Source organism: Triplophysa rosa, linkage group LG10 (assembly GCF_024868665.1).
Source record: "Triplophysa rosa linkage group LG10, Trosa_1v2, whole genome shotgun sequence".
Taxonomy (NCBI): Eukaryota; Metazoa; Chordata; class Actinopteri; order Cypriniformes; family Nemacheilidae; genus Triplophysa; species Triplophysa rosa.
This window is the reverse complement of record NC_079899.1, coordinates 16,364,241-16,387,731: the sequence shown is the minus strand read 5'-3', so window position 1 is coordinate 16,387,731 and position 23,491 is coordinate 16,364,241. Positions and strand designations below refer to the sequence as shown.

At 40.2% G+C, this 23,491-nt stretch overlaps 1 protein-coding gene across 6 annotated transcripts in view; it reads left to right on the top strand.

Moving 5' to 3' along the window:
• The window catches only part of grid1a (glutamate receptor, ionotropic, delta 1a), a 241,885-nt gene that overhangs the window by 204,613 nt on the left and 13,781 nt on the right, over positions 1-23,491 (top strand). For all 6 annotated transcript variants that reach the window (XM_057343319.1, XM_057343318.1, XM_057343320.1 and 3 more), the window contains 7 exons: positions 100-153; positions 7,182-7,355; positions 12,239-12,400; positions 12,552-12,671; positions 20,183-20,284; positions 21,501-21,698; positions 21,959-22,289. In XM_057343319.1, coding sequence (XP_057199302.1) covers positions 100-153; positions 7,182-7,355; positions 12,239-12,400; positions 12,552-12,671; positions 20,183-20,284; positions 21,501-21,698; positions 21,959-22,289 — 1,141 coding nt within the window. The remainder of the gene's footprint in view (positions 1-99; positions 154-7,181; positions 7,356-12,238; positions 12,401-12,551; positions 12,672-20,182; positions 20,285-21,500; positions 21,699-21,958; positions 22,290-23,491) is intronic.

The window sequence follows — 23,491 nt, the reverse complement described above, 5'->3', positions numbered from 1 at the left end:
CTTGAGAGGATCTTCAAAGTTTGGCATGCAGAGGTGAAGATTGCTGTTTATTTTCATTTCAGTAATTTTTGTATCCCTTTGTCCTTTTCTTTTCTGCAGGCTGTGGAAACGAATCTAGCATCCAAAGACAGCCACTGGGTGTACGCCAATGAGGTAAGCACACAATCATAATGAGTTTCATAACTCTTTCTTATCTGTTTTACAAGAGACGTTGACCTCAAAGCTTTTGCCATTCAGATACCAACAGCCCAAAATCATTCAGTCTGGCATCATCAATTCCAATTTCAACTTACAACGTTTGATGCATGACACATATCTCATTCAGTATGGGATATGGTGTCACCATGCTAGAGCAAAGCTGACAGTGGATTATATCTCAGTGCCACATTTTGCCCTGCATTCTTTCTTTCTCTCTCTTTCTCTCGTTCTTTTTCTCTTTTTTCCCACTTTGTTAAATAAAAGTTGGAGAGCTTAGAATAGAGATCATGACCCAGTGACTTTGATTCCATCATTTGCAAGGCTTCATGGGAGATGTTGGTCGACATCTTTTGGTGCTGTTCTCATGTCCTTGGTAACATTTTTTTTCTGACAGGCTTATCCCAGGAAGGTGGTTCTTTTGGGTTTGATTTTAAGGTTGTGTACAGTGTTGGGTGTAACTAGTTACTAAGTACTTAGTTACTGTATTTTAATTACTTTTCCCTTGAAAAAGTAAAGTGAGGGATTACTCTTATTTTTCTGTAATTTAATTACAGTTACTTTTGATGTAATTAAACTAAATACTTTGTGTAATATATGTGTGTGTAATAGTGGAATTGACATCAAAATTCAGAGTCTAACTTTAAAATCTGTGCTTTAATGTATAATTCTCACATTTGTAATACTTGGTCAGTTAATAATACTACTTTATGTAGTTTAATATTATTTATTTGAATGAATTAAAAGAAGTGTGCATTATTATGTGTGTTTATGTTTTAAGATAATTCAGTCACACATTACGAAGCGCATTGCTGTCTAGCTTTCATTGCTTCTTTACGATATTGCAATCTGTGGTGTCAGATAATATTTCCACATGTAAGATTGTTTTTGGAAGACTCCTTGTCTATTTAAATACTTACAGTCGCTAGATCCTAATCAATTTCTGTATCCAACTGTAAGTCAGATCACTGTTCTCTCTCTGTGGCGCATGCTGTCAGAAGTCCGCTGTTCTTACTGAATATAAATTAGATTGCTTAGTCACTATATACCATATATCTGTCCATGTGAATACAGCTTTTGTTGTGTAATTTGATTTCTCACCAAGTCTAATTCCCTTTTCATCTCTGCTAATTTGCACAGTGTAGTCAGGTTTCAGCGAGATCAAATTAAAGCAGTCGCACACATCCGAGTAAGGTGAGAGAAGAGAGGGAGATCAAGAGATTCAGAAAACTTAGGCAATGCATCACCTTAGGCTTTGAAAAAAGAGGTAGGCCTAGATGTTAACTGAATCACATCACCGTGATGCTTCTGTTTATCCCTGAGTCTCTGAAATTGAGTCTGAGCTGAATAATTTCCCTGTGACTCAACACAAAGTTGAAATGAAACTCACAAATTAAGGCTTAATGGGTTTCATCCATCAGGGTCATTGTAGGATGTCTGAAGTCTGAATATCATTTTGAAGTTGACTGTTTTGATGCTTGAAACGTGGAGTTTGGTTGTAAACAAATTATCAGTATGCATGTTACAAAACTTGAAAAAATGTGATTCCTAACCAAATATTGAACTCGGCTCACACCTAATGTACTGTATTATAAGTCAATGTCTGCTAAATGGACAAAAGTTTGTGAAGTAATGCCTATAAATATAAAATTAAATCAAATCTAAAAGCATGCTGTGCTTGGGTGTTCGTTTACTTTTAACCATGTAGTGTAACCAAAGACCCCTTAAGGAAAGTCTCCACCCTCGACAGGGCAATGTTTGAAACGCCTCTAGGCAGCTATTTCAGTCATACAAAACATCTCGGTTACGTCTGTAACCTTTGTTCCCTGATGGAGGGAAAGAGACGTTGTGTCGAGACAGAATGGGGTTTGAACTTGAGAACCTATCATCTCTGAGTTGACTTTTAAAAGGCCAATCAAATTGGCGAATGGCCTGAACATGCCAATCTCCGCCCCATACATATGGATATAAAATGAAGATGGCGTGCCCCATTCATTCAGCTTTTGTGCTGAGGAACCTGGGACTATCCCCCGGTCACTGCAGCGGACGGCGAAGTGTTGTGGCATGAAGGACTTTCTGTTGGTCTCTCGACGTTGTGTCGAGACAGAATGGGGTCCCTATATGACACGCCACAGCGCTTCCGACGTGTCACCGACTCTAGCGGAGCGACACTAACAGGCGTAAGCGTGTCACCAGTGAGCGCTAACGCGAATCGTGACCTTCCAGAGGAAAAGGTAAGATATCAGGACTAACGAAGTCTGAGGGATCTTACCATCGGCCGTACGGGCGGAGTCCTTACCGTACCGTAAGGAACACTGGGAAGCGCTACCTCCTCTTGGAGAAGAGGCGCGCTACGGAGACCACATCCCACCGCACGGGGGGGAATTTGTGTAGATGCCAGCATGGTCTCACCAATGGGAAGAACTCATGGGAAGAAGTCGTGCGGCCCACTCTGAGGGGTGCACAACCGCAGGTGGAGGTTCCACCGAGGGGAGTTCACAGGTTCACCAATGGGGGAACCGTAAAGTGTGGAAACATCATACTGGACGACCTCAAGTTGGGGAGTCACTATGTATGGAGCACCAGCGCAGATTAAGGGGTTCACCTGACTAGGGAAACTCTACCGAAACCAGGCCTGGTAGGAAGCCGCTCTGCCCGGCTCTCTGCCGGAGAAGTGCTTAGTGATGGATTGAATTCCTGTGCTTCGCCGAGAGGGGAAGCAGGGAAGCTAGAATGGCGCACTGACCCGAGGGTGAGAAGGCGCTTTCGCAGGCGTACGCCCAGCCGGCCGCCAGTCTATCTGTTGTCCCATTACTGTGCAGGACACAGGCTGACACCGGCTCTACACGAAGGTTGTAGAATCGTGCAAATGTATTGGGCATAGCCCAATCCGCAGCTCTGCAGATGTCTGCCAGAGAGGCGCCCTGAGCCAGTGCCCACGAGGAGGCTACACCCCGAGTAGAGTGAGCTCTCACTGCAAGTGGGCACGGGAGATCTTGAGATCGGTAAGCCGTAGTGATGGCGTCCACGATCCAGTGCGCCAACCTCTGTTTGGAAACTGCCCTCCCCTTCTGCTGACCTCCAAAACAGACAAAGAGCTGCTCAGAGCTTCTGAAGCTCTGCGTGCGGTCCAAGTAGAGGCGCAAGGCACGTACTGGACACAACACGGAAGGGGTTGGGTCTTCCTCCCCAACGGGGAGCGCCATGCACATAGCCGGGCCGGGGTCTCAGGATAACGTGAGAAAAAGCCGGTCCAAACTCTAGGCACTCGTTGGACACAGAGAGTGCTTGTAGGTCCCCTACCCTCTTGACCGAAGCGAGCGCCATCAGGAGAGCCATGGTAAGGTGAGGAAGACCGGCTTCTCCGAGGGGGAGCCGAGTGCACGGAAGAGGCATGAGACAGGCTCTGTGCCATTTCGTGAGGATGGGTTAGGCGAGTGTGACGGAGCACAAACGGTCCACGAGCCAGTGGCTGACGGATAAGCTTCCATGGGAATCCCCATATCACCCTCGCTGCAGCTGCAGACGCCGTCGATCGGGAAGCAAACGTGGTGGTGGCTGTATTCAAACAGAAAAAATAAAATCTGCTCTTTTAGACGCCTCTGACTCTGCCGAAACGCCCAGGGCAAAGTCACGGAAGAGGGGACGATCCGCTGCTCGCATCGTAAATCCAGCAGTAAAGAATACTCGCAGATGAAATTGCTCAGCATGTAGCCTCGCAGGTTCCGAAGAACAAAAGGTGAATGAATGGGCCACATCATCTTCCTTTTATACCCGTATGTACAGGGCGGAGATTGGCATGCTCATGCCATTCGCCAATTTCATTGGCCTTTTAAAAGTCAACTCAGATATGAAAGGTTCTCAAGTTCAAACCCCATTCTGTCTCGTCGCAACGTCGTGAGACCGACAGAAAGGGAATTTTTATTTAAAAAATTAATTAGCTTGAATGGGGAAAACAAAATCTGTATAAATTTCTTTGACCTGCTGAACACAAAGTAAGATATGTCAGTAAACCAAACAAATCTCATCCCCCATTGCAACCCGGTATCAGGCCAAAGCTTGTAACAGACATGCCGGTCCACTCGAAAAATGCGTGTCAGTGTCACGCATTGACTCTTCTAGGCGTGAACATGACACGCTCAGTTCTTTGCACTTGTAAAACTGAAACGATTTCAAAAATATGTATTAATTGTACTTTTATATAAAATAATAGATATTTTATAGCACTTAACCCCACTCCTACCCTAAACCTACCCACCTTCTGACGATTAAAAAACATGCAACAAGCAAATATAAGTCAGCCACAGGCATTTATTAAAACCTGCAGCAAAAAAACAAAAAATACTACTAGAATTATGAACAAGTCGCGTTGCATTCCTAGTCTTTTATAGCCTTACAATTGTGTGAGCACAGCAGGTTTTAATCACCGACGACCACATTCCAGGAAGGAACGCACACAGTGACATATACGCTCAAGTTTAGCGTGTGACGCAATCGGAGCAGGAGAGCTAATGTCATTTCACAACATACTATGATAGTCAATGGGTGCTGAGATCTGTTTGGTTATAAGCAATTTTCCAGATATTTTTCTCTGTGTTCATCAGAACAAAGAAATGTATACACATTTGGAACAAACTCAAATGTGAGTAATTGATGACAGAATTTTCATTTTTGGATGTACTATCCCTTTAAGCTTTGTGTTAAAAACAGTTCAAGGTTGCTCCAGGATTTGGTTTTGTATGAACTGTATAGAGACAGATATGACAAACCCTAAAGAGAATTCGACAAAGCACTTCACAATTTTACCTGTGCTGTATGTTTTAGCAGTGATGTCACAAATTCAAATACAGATGTAATGCACAGCACAGCTATATTTAGAGACTCTTTTAAGCTTCAATTAAAATCCACATTTCACACAGCATGTTCAGGTGCTCAGATGTCTGCGGAGATTTAATTACATAGTGACATTGGATGTCCTGACTTTGTCTGTTATCACCTTGTTGATGAGTGCAAAGTTTTATAGACATGCATAATTAATAGCACTGACAGGGACATGCACCAGAGATCATATATATGTTGGGCAGAGCTGTTTTGATTAATGTGTTAGGAGGTTGTCCGTGATCTCCCAGCTTTCCACACTGTGACTTGTCTCAGTACTGTCCTCCTTGCGTATATTGTCATGCTTCTTTGTCTAAACGCCCACCATTAGACTGCTACCAGGGATCGTAGAATGATGTTTTGTAAGATCAAAGTCACTATAGGACCTGAACAACACCAAGTCTGGATATGAAGGTCACTTAGTCAAAAGCTCATTTACAACATCAGTGATTTTTCTTGGTGCGCAGAGACACTGTAGACGTGATTAATTTATGAATAAGTTCATGGTTTTGTGAGAGCATGTAGTAGAAATTATGCCTATGGGGTTGTGTTCCTTTGAAGGGATATATCATAATAATACTAAATACAAAAATCTAATTAAAGTTGGTGAGACAGTAATATGTGTCTGCCATGCGTTTCAGGTAGAGCTTAATCCCTGAGGATGTGTACACAAAGCAATAATAGCAAAACCTGATGAAACAAAGTTGTGGAGATGTACCCACAAGTAGAACATAATTCATAAATAATTGGACAATAATGCCCAATGCCATACTAAAAAAATTCTTGTTTGGGGTATCCTAAAGTGGTTTAATTATAAAGAATTTTAAAGAATAGATTGGAAATCCCCAAAAGGGGATTAAATTAATATAAGGTTATGTATAGGTGAGAGAAAGCATGAAGAAACAGATGCTGAAACTAGTCTCAGATTAACATATCTGTATAAAGCAGACACTAATTTAGAAAATTATAACTCTTACAATAATAATAGTAATTTCAGATTTGTTTCAAAAAAAGTATTTTGAACAGTGTTTTGTATTTCAGTAATTTATTGCAGTGTGCCAAATTCTCCATCCATATAATATAATATTGCTGTCATATTTTTTTCCCAGTACTGTATATCACAGTCCCTGAGGAATTATGGAAAATGCCTTGTAAAGTTGGATTCCCAGCTTTACTTTCTCTAGACAGTGTGAGTGTAGGAATTCCATGCTACAGGACTAAAGGACTTTATATTTTTAAAAAACAGACCTTGATTTTTCTCATGTCTTTATTTTTGTTTTCTTAGTTTATTTGAGGCTCCGTTGAGTTTTGATCAATATGTTTTGATGCTAAGACTCACTTCGCTGCTTCGCTCTAAGCCAGCAGGACCATGTATTTATGCATTTGTGTGAGACATTTTGCACATTTTTGTATTTTCTTGTTCTTTTATTTATCGTTTTTTCCTTCTCGCATTACATCCAATACAAATCTGATTTCATAGACTTTAAAACTAACCAAACATTAACTGAAGTATGATGCAGCAGTGCCAGATCCTCTCCATGCTTACAACATAATGCTTGTAATGCTGTATTTCTGACATATCGTTGCTGAAAACAAAAGTGCTTAGAACATCTCTTTTTAGTCTTATGGCTGGAATACACTACAAGACTCTTAAAATCTGAACAGATTTTTTTTTAAACTAGACATCATACACTTGCAGACTTTTTGAAAGTTTCAGATAGAAACCCACTAACTAATCAAATCTGCAGACTGGCACAGACTTTCTGCAACAAGTCCAGACTGAAAACTCTTGTAGTGTATTTTAGCCTTTAGCTGATCTGGTATGCTGATTTTAAAGCAATTTGCGAGTCAGTAAGGCTAGAAGCCAACTAAAACAGCCTAACACCAGCTTTACTGGAAGTTCAAGATGACTAACTAGTGATCTTCTTGGCTTGGCCTAGACACAATCTTAAACCAGTAAAGACCAGCAAACCTTACATCTATTTTGTTAGCAGAGATATCAGATGCATTTGGACCACACTATGATCTTTTGCCCGGGTCAATTCCAGCCAGGACTTTCATTCGGTTTCATTTAACATGTTTTAATATGTCCATGTGTGTTTGTGTAGGAGGTGAGTGACACAGAGATCATGGAGCTCGTCCACAGCGCTCTGGGCCGAATGACGGTGATCAGGCAGATCTTCCCGCTTTGGAGAGACACCAACATCCGCTGCATGAGGAACAACCATCGCATCTCCTCACTGCTCTGCGACCCACAGGAGGGGTATCTGCAGTCTCTGGAGGTGTGTATCTTAGCAACCTTTACAACAGCAATGTTATTTTAGACTCATTCATCAGAAATAGATCTGCATAACGAAAATAGGAAGTTATGATTTACTTTAAAGGGATAGTTCACCCATTCTGTCACCATTTACTCATTTACTTTTTTCAAACCTGTATACATTTGTTTGTTCTGTTGAAGACAAAGAATGTATTGGAAGAATGTTAGCAATTTTCAGTTCTGGGACACCTTTGACTACCATAGTAATTTTTCCAACTTTGGTAGTCAATGATGTCCCAAACTGAAAATTGAAAATATTCTTTGAAATATCTTCCTAGTTTGGGTAATGAAGTGAATGATGAAGAATTTCTAATTTTTGGGTGAACTATCCCTTTAGTTTGGTCCAGTGTATGGTTTTAATAGTTTCGGGGGTACAGACTTAGTGGGCGATCACACAGAACGCGCCTTTTCTGTTCGAAAACGTGAGGCGCGCCGTGCTGCTCTTTTGGTTGACTCTTTGAAAAGAGTTTTTTTTATGTTGCTAGGTAACCACCGAAACAGCTGTCCTGTCAGTCAAGGATTATAGCGCGAGCGCTCTAGTTGCTGTTAACTCTCATATTATCCGAAATTTTAAAAAGGTACAAGCAGAGGGCGCTTGCTCTGACCTTGCTCGGTTAACCCTCATCAGCCAACACAAGTTTCTCCTACATCATTGCAGTCTACGGACGTTTCCAGCAACTGTAAAGTTCTGTCACCACATCGGAAGGCCCGCCTCTCCTTTCATTCGATTGGACAATGGGAAAAAAGGAGCTTGACGTCAAGCGCTTTTCTGCTCAGAGTTTAGTTTTTTTCAACTTCAGGCGCTCAGAGCTCTCCGCCTAAAACGCGAGGGGCCCGGCATGTATAAGCAGCGTGCAAAACGCTCCCTGCCAACTGCAAACAATTCAAAAGAGGCGCGTCTAACAGCAAAAGACGCGTTCTGTCTGATCAGGCCTTTATGCAGTATATACTGTATATAAAGCAATGCCTTTTTGTATGTGCATAATCTTTCCTCACAACAGTTTTTTTTTATAGTTAAAACACATGATTTTGACTTTGCCTCCTCTAAAAACATTTATTGCATTAATGGTAGTGCCCTTAAGAATCCTGGCAGATGCTTTCCTACAAAAGCTAAAGAGTACCGCTTTAGTGCACTGACACAGATAGCTAAAGTCTTATTCGTAATTGTCTTTTTATTACAGCTTTGACTTCTAAATTAAAAGTATCTGGGCCGCTGTTATATGACTGCAGTAACTACGTGTCATGTTTGTTTTTGCCGTATCGCTTAATTTCTCTAGAATCTTAATTCAAAACAAGGGCATGCGCCACTGATCCAGATTAGCCCGCTGTGCCCCGGTGGTTTTTCGCACTAACAAATATAGTCTTGTTAGATCACATTCGCTAGCTATAATTGTGAAACCTTTCCCCGCCTAACTAATGCAACATTTAAATGCTGGATCTGTTTCTGGCTCTAATAAAACCTTGTATGGGTCTTTTCCCTCTTTAAGAATGGATTGCGAATCCATGTACATTTTGTCTTGGTCTTACTGTCTCAATAATTCATGAAAAGAGGGTTTCGTGCCAGCTGATGTCAAAGCGGTACCACAAAAGCAGCGTTAAGTCCCTTACAACAAAAGAAGGAGGGGATATTTGAGATGTTAGCAACCGCAGGGATGCTCCTCCCCCTCCGTCGGTGCTAATGACACCGTGGTGGGTGAATTAGAGATATTGAGTCAGTGTTGTGACAGATTGGATGTTTTAATTAACTCGAGAGGTTTCGGCATTGTGCATCGCAGCCCTCAGGCCACGGGTCTCAGCACTGCACGCTGACAGTTTGTGGAATGCTGAGTAAAAGCTCTGTGGGCGGCGTTGAGCTTTTATCTGTCTAATTGATGGCCTCATTTTGCTGTTTTGTTTTCCTCATTTGGATTTGAAGCCGGTGATATCAGAACAATTGCTCAACGCTGGATGTTTTCACAACTGGATGTTTAATAACATTTTTACAAACTTCATTCCATTAAGTGGCCTTACAGGTGGAAATGTTTTGTGTGGTACAGTACATAATTGGTTTTAGATCCTCTGGGAAAAAGATGGAAAGGTTTGACAAGAAAGAACAGATGATTTCTAAAAATAATAATAATAAATGTTATATAGACCACTTTGTAAGATGTAAACACTGGTCCAGCAGCACTTCTGGTTTCATTTTTATTTATTTTTTAATCTTACATATATAATTAAAGCTTAAAGATATTGTTCTGTTGGTTGTATTCTGTTTAAACGTTTGTGCAGTGTTAAAAAACCTGAAACAGGAAGTTCTTCTTCTGGACCAATGTTGGACCAGCTTTGTTTACACCTTCCGAAATGGTCTATTCAGTGTTACTAGATTATATCAGAAGTCAGTTTACAGAGCAATTGAAATAGACCATTTGAACAAATTATCTGAAAGCAGATTTAGTAGTTTTGTAAACATTGATTAGAATTTGAGCACACCCCTCAATAAAACCACATTCACGCCCCCAAAACGTAATCCTGCAATGGCACGCCAGCAAACCTGAACATGCAAAATGACAGGCTCACTTTTTGAAGTAAACACAAAGATGTGATTTCCCATATCAATTACATCAGGAATGTTTGTCAGGAAATATAATTATTTGGTAAAAAAACATCACCACAGCCTTTTTCGCGCATCACGATCAGCTGTCGGTTACAACCATTTGTTTTTATAACAATACTCATTAAAGGCCCTGTGAAAACATGCTGTCCAGATCGCAGTCACACAGAAGCACGAACAAATGTAAACTCACCGGTTCATGTTATTTTCTGTTGCTTAGTAACTGTGTGAGTCATAGCTCTACAGCAATAGGAAGCGATTCAAACAGATAACATGTTTTGTCTCACTTGCGGGCGTAACTCCAGTCTCGCAGAGCTGAATCCGTGTCAAGGGTACATCTGATGAATCGGACAGCTGGCACCGGGTGCACATCTTACTTTAAAAGAAAAAACGGTCGGGAATCTAGGGAACACAGAGCTTCTTAGGGAATGAGCGAGGAACTTTAAAACCGTATACTTGCTGACCTTGTGTCATAAGAGCACAGGGCCGCCTTAAATGGGAACGTCATTCCAGGCCGTGTGATGTAGGGTGCCCGCTACGGTCTACTATGCCATAACATTTTCACTGAGCCTTGGACCTGTAAATATTTTGTCCAGGTCCCCATGAATTTTAGAGACGGCCCTGAGGCACATTAGCATGTATTCCGCATACACAAGCGAACAGACCGGGCATCTGACTGGCGCTGTGCACGCTTGGTTGTGAACCCAGATGACCGTGAACGCTGTGTGAATGAGAGGGGTTGGGAAGGGATGCAAAATGGATGAACCTGGAGCGGAATGAGGCGAAAGGATAGAGGGGTAGATTAATTCCTCCCTGTTTGACTTCCTGCCTGTGCTTTGTTGGGTTTGTTTTTTCCTTCTTGGTGATACGGCGGTGTGTCTTTGTGAGACTCTGTGTCTCACGGCCCCTGCTGAAGGAAGCCCACAGAGAGAGCAGTGAAACCTCTCTCATCTCACTTGTAGAAGGCTTGTAAACAGAGTGGATGGAGATGTTATCGTCGTCGTTGTCTCTCTTTATGCGCCGATTTCCTCATAAGTGTGTGGTTATGCCAGAATGACATTTCAGGGTGGGACATCGAGTTTGGCTGCGCGGCTCCTCAGACTCCCGTCTCCTTGACGATAACAGTGCTGTCTCTCAGCACGATAGCTGCTCTCTGCAGGAACAGAGTCATGCAAAAACCTCCTGCAGTGCTCTTTCTTTTCCTCTGTCTGTCTCTTTTTCACTGTCAAAGAGCAACAGCAGATTCATTCTCATTCATACACACAATCCGTCCTTCAGAAAGTTAGAGAACTGTTGAAGCAATTTAATGAAAAAGAACTCAATTTGCATTTCTTGAAGTAATTACCAGTGCTCATGCAAAGAATGAATGGTTTAAGGTTACGTTTTAAGCTTTAGTTGTGTGTAAATGAAATAAATCGACATGGTCATAATACTCAGCATGTGTCTTATGTTCAGTCGGCTGTGTGTAAGTCGCTGTGTGATCAACACATAATGCTCGATGATGCTTAAAGTGTAAAGGGAGAAATAATGAAAAAGTCAATCACAATTTAGCAATTAGGTTTAATAAAAAAGACCAAGAGATTGTAGTATGCAAATGATAACGTTGTACAGTAGGTCATATTCTAATTCATACTCCAGGTTCATCCATTTTGCATCCCTCATTTTATAATGTAAGTCAATGGGAGATTTTTTACAAATGTAATCTTTAAGAAGTATAGTTTTTATATCTAAGTTTAGAGTTATGTACAAAGCAAATTTTGTACAGAGTCGCCATGTTTTTTGCTAGAATGAGTTGCATAATATTAATTCATAGACTTAACCAGTACTTAACCCTAACCAGTATGATTGAGAAACATTAATATAGTGCACTTGCTGAAAAATAATCAAATGTTTGTTTGTTTATTTATATTTAATGTTTATTAAATGTTGTTGTTTTTTTTCGCTAACACTTTACGTATATAAAGGGTTATTAAAGGGTGTGATGCATTATAATTGTTCGTAATGTGTATTGTAATACATTAAATGTTGTTGTAAAGAATTATAACCAAATTAAAACCACTAAGTTCAACAATGAATTGATAATTGTTATAATGTATTAACTGTTGTTACAATTATTCATGAGACATTACAATGCATTATAAGGTGCATTACAAGTCATAAATAATACATTAAACTACTTTTATAATGCATTATACGTACAGTATATGCTTTAAGTAAAGTGATACCGTTTTTTTTAATCTTTGTGTGTTTTCAAGGTCTCTAGTTTGTACTTGTACGACAGCGTGCTGATGTTGGCCAATGCCTTCTACAGAAAGCTAGAGGACAGAAAATGGCATAGCATGGCTAGTTTAAACTGCATGCGGAAGTCAACCAAGCCCTGGAACGGAGGCTGGTCCATGCTGGATACCATCCAAAAGGTTTGAAGCCACTTTCCAATTCATCTCACTTGCATCTGATTTGATTTGGTGCACTTCAACTCAACCTAAGTAAAGTTCAGTGCAGTTCAATAAAACAGGTCTAGTTTAAACAATGTATTTGTTTCTAAGTCTAATTTGTCTTTCACTGCAGGGACGAATTTCGGGCCTCACTGGTTTAATGGACTTTCGTAGCAATGGAGCAAACTCTCACATTCAGTTTGAGATCCTGGGAACCAGTTACAGCGAAACATTTGGGAAAGACGTCAAACGGGTGAGTGGAAATCAGGAGGACAGGGGTGGTTCTAAAGGTTGGCCAGAGGGGGCGGTGCCCCTGTGTTAATATACTTTTCTCCATTTCCTACCTAATTTTAAATAATGTATCTCTAGAAAATTGTAATTATGCAGTTCAATTTGCCAGGTTTTTTACATGATTGAATTAAATATTTGCTTTAGAGCTTTCAGAGAAAATGACTCCCAGTTAAGTTCAGCACCTTTGAACCTCAGAGCTCCCGTAACAAAGCTTAATATCTGGTTTAGAAAACAGGTTTTACTCCGTCATTTAATTACTAATTGACATCGGTTCAAATGATCTGAACAATTTATCCAAAATCCTGCCTGTTTCGCAACAGACCTTTCCTAGCCAAATATTTCCTTTTATCTCTAGCTTTTCTCATACTGGCAGGCTGAGAAACTGAAATAATTAAAAATGCTTTTTTACTCTTTGAAAGAAATTTAGTTCATGGAACAGGCACATAAAACTATGCACATATTTTGCATATGATAGTATAGACCCTTTTTAGGTTATTAATTGTATTTGTGAACATTCTAAAGAATGGCATTGTATGCTTATAGTTTGTGGACAAACTCCAAATAGTACAGGTACAGTAGGCGGCATTGATTTAAACTTTTGTTGAGATATTTATCATTTTTGCTCAGTTTTTATGTGTCAGTTGCGGTTGTCATCTTGTTGTCTATGTTGTACATGTGCTTTATACATGCATAAGACGTTTAAGGCGTAATTCCAAATTATTGCTCTCCTAGAAGCACAACTGGCCCTGCCTGATATCTTCCTCAGAGGTGTGATATTGAGTGTAAAGTTGGCAAGATGAGATCATGCCTTTTTTTGGCAAGAATATATATAAATGCTTCAAGATTTTGTTGGCATTGCTGTTTTCTTACTGATTTATTTAGAAGTGTCTTTCTTCAGTCTTAAGAATAATAATTTTTATACCTCCATGTGACTTGTCCTAAAATAAAACATCTGTTACAGCACATTTAACATCTGGTTTAAATATTTTTTACACCAGTGAGTGCTCTGGTCTGTAATTTTTTTCCTGACAGAAGCTGTGTTGCATGGAAATGATAGAAAATTTGAAATATTTTTCCAGGGACAGAGTAGCGCCCCCTTCTGGTCAAGTGAAGTCTGTTGTATATAACAGAAATCATAGCACATGATGTTTGAGAGGACAAAGATGAGTGGAGTGCAAAAGAAAAGTGAGGAAAACAGATGGACGGAGTGAAAGAGAGACAGACCCTGCTGTGATTTCAAATTGGATACACTAACATTGAACACAAACACACAAATAGTTGCGTAACGTCCCACAACAACACACAGACTCAACCAAACCCGTCATTGTTGATGATTCTATCATTTGTCTCTCTCGAGTTCTCATTTATCCCTCCCTGATGCACAAGTACACCCACACACACAAATGCTGACAGGGCAGCTGAAGTGTTTTGCGTTGTGGTTCTGGTCATTATCGCGGCTCTATAATGTGCCAAACACTCTCAATCTTGTTGCCTGAATGTTAGTGAGCGTGTGAGTTTAACACTGTCAACATGGCCATTCCCTCTGGCGACAAACACTGAGAGCTAATGACTACACGCACACACACGCACGCACGCACGCACGCACGCACGCACGCACGCACGCACTCACTCACTCACTCACTCACTCACTCACTCACTCACTCACTCACTCACACACACACACATCCTCCAGCTCAAACATAGTACCCCCACTGTCCAATACACTCATAACATTGACAGCTAATAAACACACACATACACACATGCCCCGCTGTCCATCAGCATGAATATGCATTCCTCCACTCTGATCTGTTTTTTTAAATGATGACTCCGCCTCAGGACCCTCTGAAGCCCGTACAGAGGCCCCCTGCATATCATCCCACTGTTTTATCTTCCTGTCGTCATTTCTTTCCGCCCTCTCCTCATTTGTTTATTTATCTTTCCACCAGACGTCGGCTGAAATCTAGCTCCATAATGAAGATGGAGATGTTATTTTGTCTCTGTCTCTTCACCAGTTCCGTTTTGTGTCATTCCTTGTGTCTCTCACTTTCGTTTAATCTTCTGTTTTCATTAAAGCGTCAATTCTGTAATCCGGACTGGGACTGGGAGTGCCAAACATCTTTACGAGATGGATTGGATCCCAGTTCTGATCAAAGCGGTTTAATTCAACACCTTCACACAAGGGCGCAGGTGTTAAGAAATATGGTCTCATGGAGATTTAAGGGTTGGTGAACTAAACTCTGGATTATTGGTTAGTGGTGATGTACTGATATGTCATGTGGCAGTGATGTAAGATGGAATCTGTATTTATTCATGAGTGACAAAGTGTGTGTGTGTGTGTGGGGGGGGAAGGGTAAACCCTACGGTATGGGGACAAAATGTCCCCACAAAGATGGCAATATCCAAAATCCTTGTCCTTGTGTGGACATCTTTTGGTCCCCATGAGGAAACAAGCTTATAAATCGTACAGAATTAACTTTTTTGAAAATCTAAGAGGAGAAAGTTTTGTGTGATTGTTAGGTTTAGGGGTAGGGAATATGATATACAGTTTGTACAGTATAAAAACCATTGCGTCTATGGAATGTCACCATAAAACATGGAAACCCAACATGTGTGTGTGCGTACGTGCATGTGTGCGTGCGTGTGTTTGGTAATTAAGTTACTTGCCTTATGGCTGCAACTGCGCATATTGAGCAGAATATTTTAAGCACAGCAAATGAATCCGGTGAATTTAGGACTCGAATAAACAGCAGTAAGAAAAAAACGAAGGTATTAATGGTTGAATGAACAAACAGACAAATGCTGACAAGTCAAACTAGAAAGATTTTGTCACTTTGCCCTGCATAAGCAGCACAAAAATCAAAGTGTAGAAAGTCAAAGTGTATACTGTATTACAAGTTAGAGCATGCACTAGCAATAACATCATAAGTATGGTTATCAAGGAAAGCCGAAAAATGTAACCCTTAATGCATTAAAGGCGCAGTTTATAACAATTTTGCAGTAAAATATCCAAAAACTGCTAGGCTAGTAATATTATATATATTATATATTTTGTTCAGCTGAGTACTTACAATATCTCAAATGTTTCCAACTGCTTGTAAATCGTGAGAAAATCTCCATTCTAAACTGTGGACAACACTGTACTGTAGAACACTGTAGAAACCACATGACAACAGTGTCGTGGACAAATGCAGAAGTAGTGTCTAGCAAGCCATTAGCTTTTTTCGAGCAGTCACTTATTTATGGACCACAATTATTCGCAACATTTATAAAACTTTACCTCATCCGCTAACATGATTTCTCGTTCCCGACTGATTGATGGCCATCAGCGGTGGAGTTGAAGACAACAGATCCCATCATTCCACGCTCCTTCACTGCGTCATCAAGCTACGGCATTGTTGTTGTTTTGATCGTGTTATTTAAATGTGTTATTTGATCACCTGTAAGTCACTTTGGATATAACCATCTGCCAAATGCATTACAATGCATTATTGTAAATGTAATGAAAAAACATACATCATCTGGCTGATCTCAGAAACTGTGGTGACATCAGACTAAAGTTTTCCAGGAACACAGTTACCATGCTTGCATCTGGGCGAGTCAAGCGTGGGTGACCTCTGCACAATTGCCTGAGTGGTTCCCATGGCGATGGGGTGAGATGTGGGCTGCAGGTGATTCTGGGGGAAATGAAATGAGCCTTAATACGCCTCTGTCACCTCTCTGAGCAATTGGTGTGGAGAAAAGAAGCATACAGCGGACCTCCCTGGTTTCAGAAAACACAAACACACACACACTGGACTTTTGCCTTAGTGGGCGATAAAAGCCACTAGTAAAAAGCAATGTCTGTATTTCTCTTTCGCATACACATATTCATCCATCATTCTTTTGTGTATTTTATATATAAACTGGAAGGATAATGGACGTTTTTGATAAACTTTAATATATACATATTCCTATCATACGTTTTCCTATTCCATATGTGACATTTTTAACTTTTGCAGCCCATGAGCCTAGCGCTGACATTTTTGTTCATTCAAATGATTTTTTTCCAAGTAATCACTGTGTATCATTGTATATCCTAAAGCCCACAGCTCACAAACTGAATTTTTTTACTGTTTTTTGAACAGATAATCATGCCCATGTAGCTTAATGTAATTAAAATGTCTTCTAATTATCTGAACTAATTATATCTATCTTTATATCTCCATATAATGTATTATTCCAAATAAGTTTCAGCCTGCCACTTTTTTCTCCTTTTTGAAACTACATTGTTCTCTTAAAACAGCCAAAATAGGCTCACACTCCGAAGAAAGATGAAGATTCCAACATTTCTAACAATAATATTTGCAGCGTAATCTTATAGGACCTGTAAATGGCCTCAGTGATTTAAATACAGAGAGGCGCAGTTGTTCCTGTGTATTTAGAGATGCAGCGATGAGGTGAATTTTTCACCCGCCAAAGCACGAATCTCATTCGATTTGATGAACAGTAATGAGTTTCTCTCACAGACTCAATAAAGAGATCAAAAGGCACATCTCTCTCTAAGCAAGCACAGAAACGGTAACTTACAGTACACAACCCTGACGATGCGCTTTTAAAACCCCTCTCACGCTCGCACCACACGTCTCTATGTCTTATCCTGTTATCTACTGTACTTTAGCGGCTGTTTGTAATCCTCTGTCTCTCTTTCTGTTCCTCTCTCTCTCTCTCCACTACAATATGTGGAGATGTTCACTCCCAAAGTTACAAACAACACAATTTGTGAAAATCTGGCACATAGCCCTTTAGTCTACTTGACAAAATGTTTGTGCCTTCACAGGCTGGATTCGGGTTGGCTTGTAGCTCTAATATCGCAAACTAGAGATGAAGAGAACAAAAGAGAGGCTTGAAAACAACAGAATCCAGCTCTGTGTATCATGGCACAAAGAAGCCAACACAGTAGGAAATGACAAAAGAGAGTCAATGATGTGTTGTGTAAACTTCTTTGCTTTGTGTCTCTAAACAAGACGATTTAATGTTGAGTATTCAGAGTATTGTTATTGTATAGCAGAAGAGGCTGCTGTTAATATTATTCCTCCAAAAACACATTGGATATACTGTATGTTACAACATTTCGATCTCAAGATGTTTTTGATTGACACATTGCAAAATAAAGGTGAATGTTGTAACAGTGTGTGGTTCCTGTGCACTGTGTTTCTGTGGCTAAATTGGTAGAGCAGTTAATGGGCTTGAATCTTAGGGAAGACACATAATGATAAAAAAAACATACCTTGAATGCACTGGATAAAAGAAAATGCAAATTGCCAAATGTACATTTTCGTTTTTTATTTAGACAAATATGGAATTTGCTGGTTAGGGTTATTTGCGCATACTGTAACTCACACAAACTGCAGGGTAGAACACACACACACGTGCTGTAGATCTGCCTTTCAAGTGCTCTCTGACACAACATCTCAAGTGGACATTTGTCTTTTAATCCCCGTTAACACCTTCCCATATGATTAACTATTTAACAGCACAGACAGAAGCTAGAATGGAAATGTAAGGAAAAACATGAAAGAAAATCCATTCACTCACTTGGGAAAACACTGTGAGATGATGGAGATTTTATTTTTTATTTTTTTTAATGGAAGAACTGTTCTTATTTTATGACAAATACATTTTGAAATTTATTTTGCTTCCATTTACTCACCCTCAAGTTGTTTCAAATCTTTGTTCTGATGAACACAAAGAAAGATATTTGGAAGAATGCTTATACCCAAACAGCTCTTGGTCACCTTTGACTACCATAGTAGTAAAAATTGCGTTATAAATTTCTTTGTTCTGTTGAACACAATTTTCCTACTATGGGTGAGTAAATGATGACAGAATTTTTATTTTTGGGTGAACTGTCCTTTTAAGTGAGGTAAATCAGGTGTCAGTCAAAAACAGTTGCTTTGTTAAAGAAAAAAAGGAAAATAATAAATAAATAAAACAAACATTACTTGAGTAAATAAGTTATATAGTGTGATTTGATTTTTGTAATTCATTTTTGGGGGGCTCTACCTCCTACATTAACATGAGCTGATGTCAGAAGAACATTTCTTACCAGTTGGAAGTTTGACCAATTTCAAGGGTGTGAAATGAAAGACGGCAGAGCTGAAGCCTGGTCTATTTTTATGTCTCTATTACGCATTTTTTTAAATATACAAAATGGCAGGTAAGCTTTCTGAACTGAATGTGATTTAGCAAATGAAAGAGGGGGAGTTGTTGTTACTGTGACAGGGATCGTGTGCTGTAGGAATGAGTAATGATATGTCATAGGGCAGATGATAAAGCTTCAGTCATATTGTCACTCGAAAAAGACCGTAGGGTCAAAAGCTGGCGGGATGAAAGCCGAGTGTTATTTCAGGGTCAGAGTTTCTGCATGTCCGAGATATTAGATCTGCAGCCTGTTGAATCCTTCACAGATTTAGTGGGATATTGGGATTATGATGGATGGGACTGGAGTCGAAGATGGATTGATCAAGTCTTTTATCATGAGATGTGGCCGTACGTTTTGAAATAAACTCTGTCATTGCTTGTAGAAGGACAAAATAAGTAGTTTCCACTTCTCTTTGTCAGTTCCACTTTGGGTGAACACTGAACACTGACTTATAATGTTTTGGCCACATTTTAAAATGACATTGTAGTGTTTGCGTAATGATTGTGATTTGTCTTCTTTCTAATATCTGTTTGCATATTGATTTGTCTTTTCTTTCTCCATCCATCTATTACACTGCAAGTATAGCATTACATTGTGTTGATTGTTGTGCAAACCCGTAAGAAAGATGTGTGCTGAGTGCCATGAATAATTTATACAGAACAGAAGCCTAAATTATAAGCTTACCTAAAACATTCTTCACTGCCTTGCAATCTTTGGTGTTTCCTTGCGGACATGCAAATACAGTTTATATTAAGTTTTTTAATATAACTCTTGTTTCTGTTTACAAGGGTTCAACCTCTGGGGCCTTGGGAAACAAGAAAACTTTTGGGAAAGTTTGGCTGTTTTTGTATTGTTTTCTATTTTCTTTGTTGATACTAGCAAGAATACAGTCTGTATAAAGGATAGATATTTGTGTGTGCGTGTATGGGTTTCTTTTCCACTTTACCTTTTATCTTATTTTAAAGAGTGGGGGGAAACAATGTGAACTGCTGATTTGTCACCAGGCTGACAGCTGTTGCCTAGACTTCCGCCTAGCAAGCTTACATGACCATTTTAACCTGGCCGTGTAGCTAAAGCACAAACGCCCAAAGGCCCGAGATTAATCTTGAATTTGTACCCAGTGGTGATGGATCAATCATAAACCGATAAGCATTTGAGGGCAATTTTAAAGAGAAGAACTCGGGTTGTGTCGGGTCACCTGGCTTTGATCAGCTCTTTCTTTGCAATTCTTTATATCAGCTCAAACTTGATCACAACTCAATCACAATGTTTCTCTCTCCGTCTCCCAGCTGGCGACGTGGGACTCTGATCGTGGGCTGAATGGGAGTCTGAGGGAGAACCGGGCTGAGCAAGGCATGCATGGAGTAACTCTCAAAGTGGTGACCTTACTGGTACGTATTTCCGTAAATCAGCTCCCTGTTGGTGCAATCGCTGCGGTCATGTCTCCGTGATATCGCATTGAGAGAAAGCTCTAAATCACAGCCGAATAAAGCACAAGATGATTTTCAAATTCAAGACATGCTCCTGGAGCAACATTCCTGTCAACTGTTTATTGACCTGACCCCCAAAATCATGAGTGAATGATTGCTTGATAAAAAAAAGTGTGTAATTTCCAACACAGATCCTAAATCTGATCGTAAAATCTCAATAGTGCTGTAACAACCTGTCACTGGCACCAATGAATATAGTATATTGTGTTGAAAGGTTTCTTTTGATACACAGTATTATAGACCACAGTTCGATAGATTGTATATTGTTGGCATAATAGCAGCATTTGAATTCCCTACCTTGTTTGTGCCATGATCATCTGGCGTCAGTGCTTTAGTCCTGCTTGCTCCTCATGGTTCCTCTAGGGATTGATGGAGACTGCTCTTTATTAATTCTTTAGTCTATCACTGTTGTGGACCCTCTAAATACGATTACCTTCATGGGTTCCTCAGATATTCCATTTGTCTGGATCTTAAGGCCGGTTTCAAAAACAGTCAATCGTCTTTAGCAGCGACATGCCTTACTGCAATTTGCTCAGGTGAATTTAAAAAGGTAATTTCTGTCTGATGAGGCATCGCACGCTTCACTGCTCATGGTATAAAAGTTCTGCAGGACACTTCATTTAGATTAACCTGAGACCGAAGGGTTCCAGCTGTCACTGGTATAACAGTCTCGTCACCTTTGTGTGTGACAGAGGGCTAATCTGAGAGCCGAGTTTCCTCCTGAACGGACCTATTAAACTGAAATAAGTTTAGAGATGAATATTAAATCTTTTATTTGCAGAAGCATGTTCATACTTATTAGCTGCTATGTCATGTCGGATCTTTCTCTGCGGTCATCTTCGCTTCTCCTTTAACGAATAAGTTAAAAGATTCGATCATGTTTGATGGTAACGCCAAATAATGGCTGCGTCAGCTTTTAAGCCTGTCCGTTGTGCTCAAGTTGCCTGTAAAGTGTCATTATTTGAACACTTCCAAAAACGACAAACTTTGCAATAAGGTCAAACGCAAAGTGTAGTCAGGACAAGAAGGTGTGTTCTGCTTATTAATTTAAAGTTTCAAATCAATAAGTGAGTAAGTGACTTTATAATAAGACCCTAATTTTCGCTTGCTTTTTCAGGAGGAGCCTTTCGTAATGGTGGCGGAGAACATTCTCGGTCAGCCTAAGAGATACAAAGGATTTTCTATAGATGTCCTGGACGCCCTGGCCAAAGTTCTGGGCTTTAAGTATGAAATGTATCAAGTGGCTGATGCGAAATACGGATCTCCACAAGCCAATGGTTCTTGGAACGGAATGATCGGAGAGCTGATTGGGAAGGTAAGATTCATTTATAGGAAGATTGAGTTGTAGTAATGTGTTACAGTATGTTTGTTTGTTTACGATTTCTACGTAGTGTACGATACGTTTTACAAATAATGTGTTTGTTATAAGTATCATTACGTCACACTGCTATCCTTTTATTGTGGTAAATGAAGGTTCTTGTGATTGAAATATCCAGCCTTGACAATATTATGATAGGCCTACTTATATTGCAAGTACTGTACTGTATAACATGCTATTCAAACATTGCTATTCAGAGGGCAGATGTGGCTATTTCTGCCATAACCATCACTCCTGAGCGAGAGAACGTGGTTGACTTCAGCAAACGTTATCTGGATTATTCCGTGGGAATTCTGATGAGCAAAACCGAGGAGAGACTGAGCATCTTCTCATTGCTGGCACCGTTTGACCTGGCCGTGTGGGCCTGTATAGCCGCTACCATCCCTGTGGTGGGTGTCATGGTCTTTCTGCTCCGCCGCATCCAGTCTGTCCGTTCCCAAAATCCTCCTGGGCCCCACCAGCCTGCTCCTGTCACCACGTCCTTCCAGAGTGCCATCTGGATCGTCTACGGAGCTTTTGTACAGCAAGGTGAGCTGGGTCATGTCTAATCAACATCAAAGTGAGGGATGACGTATCATTGCTGAGGAACTGTCTGGATGGTGCAGTCGAGAGCTGATGTCGTTGTTGTTGTCTATGTCGGTACAGCTTGTGCAGCATTTTAATACTTTTTTTAAGATCTCTTTCAGCAGAATATATAATTCATATAGAGTATTTTTAGAATTTCCAAAGTCAAGGCACTATAAGACAATCCCTGGGGAGTCTGCATTGTGTTTGCAAAATGAATTATCCCAAAGCATTTTTGCAACCCACAATGAAACGGCACTTTTGGCACAGAAAGTCATAAGATGGATCTGCTGTGAAATAACGCTTCTTTTAAAGAGCAGTGACGTGCGAGGAGTCATCTCTACATTTGGGAGGTTGTTTGTCAAATGAAATATAAGTTTCTATTCTGTTTGATCTTTACATGGCCTCAAAGCTTAAGCAAACAATTCTGTAAAAGTTTTGTGTTTACATTAACGCTTTGGTTCTCAGCGTTTTTCCGACCCCTAACCCTTGACGTAAGCCATTAAAACATCATTAACTCAACACATATTAGACGTGGGTGCACATGGACCAAAGTCTGTTTACTTGTCCTTGGTCACAATCAGTTCTGTCTGAAATTATTTTACTCGCCGTTATGGAACATTGCAGGTTCAAATCTCATACTGGGATTTTTTCCCCATTTGATGGGTCATTTTTTTCCAATGTCGTCTATGATTTCACTCACCCGACACATTTAGGTGTAGGTGGGGGTGGGCATTCATCATTTTAAACCCTAATGCTCTGTCAAACCAGTAATGGCCGTGAATGACCTACCTAACCTTTGACCTTTCATATCTATGTGGAGTTCATTTTAGACCTGAATGGACACAGATTTTATATAAAGTCTCAAAGTCCCTTTAGAAAAGTTTCATTCCCTAATGAGCTGTGATCATGATCTTTTCATTTCTTTCTCACCGTCCCGGTGTCAGTGATGACATTTCAGTGATAAAGGCGGTGTGTCCTGGAGAGGAATATTGTGTTGACATTTCTACCGGTTTAAGGTGTTGAGCTTTCCTGAGGAATCCCGTGATGGGAGAATGAATGTTATTGCATGCAGTACTGTATCACTGCCAAAAAAGCACCGCCAAGAAAAATCTCATAGGTATAAGATATACTGTAGACTTTGCAAGGGACAATCGGTACCCTTG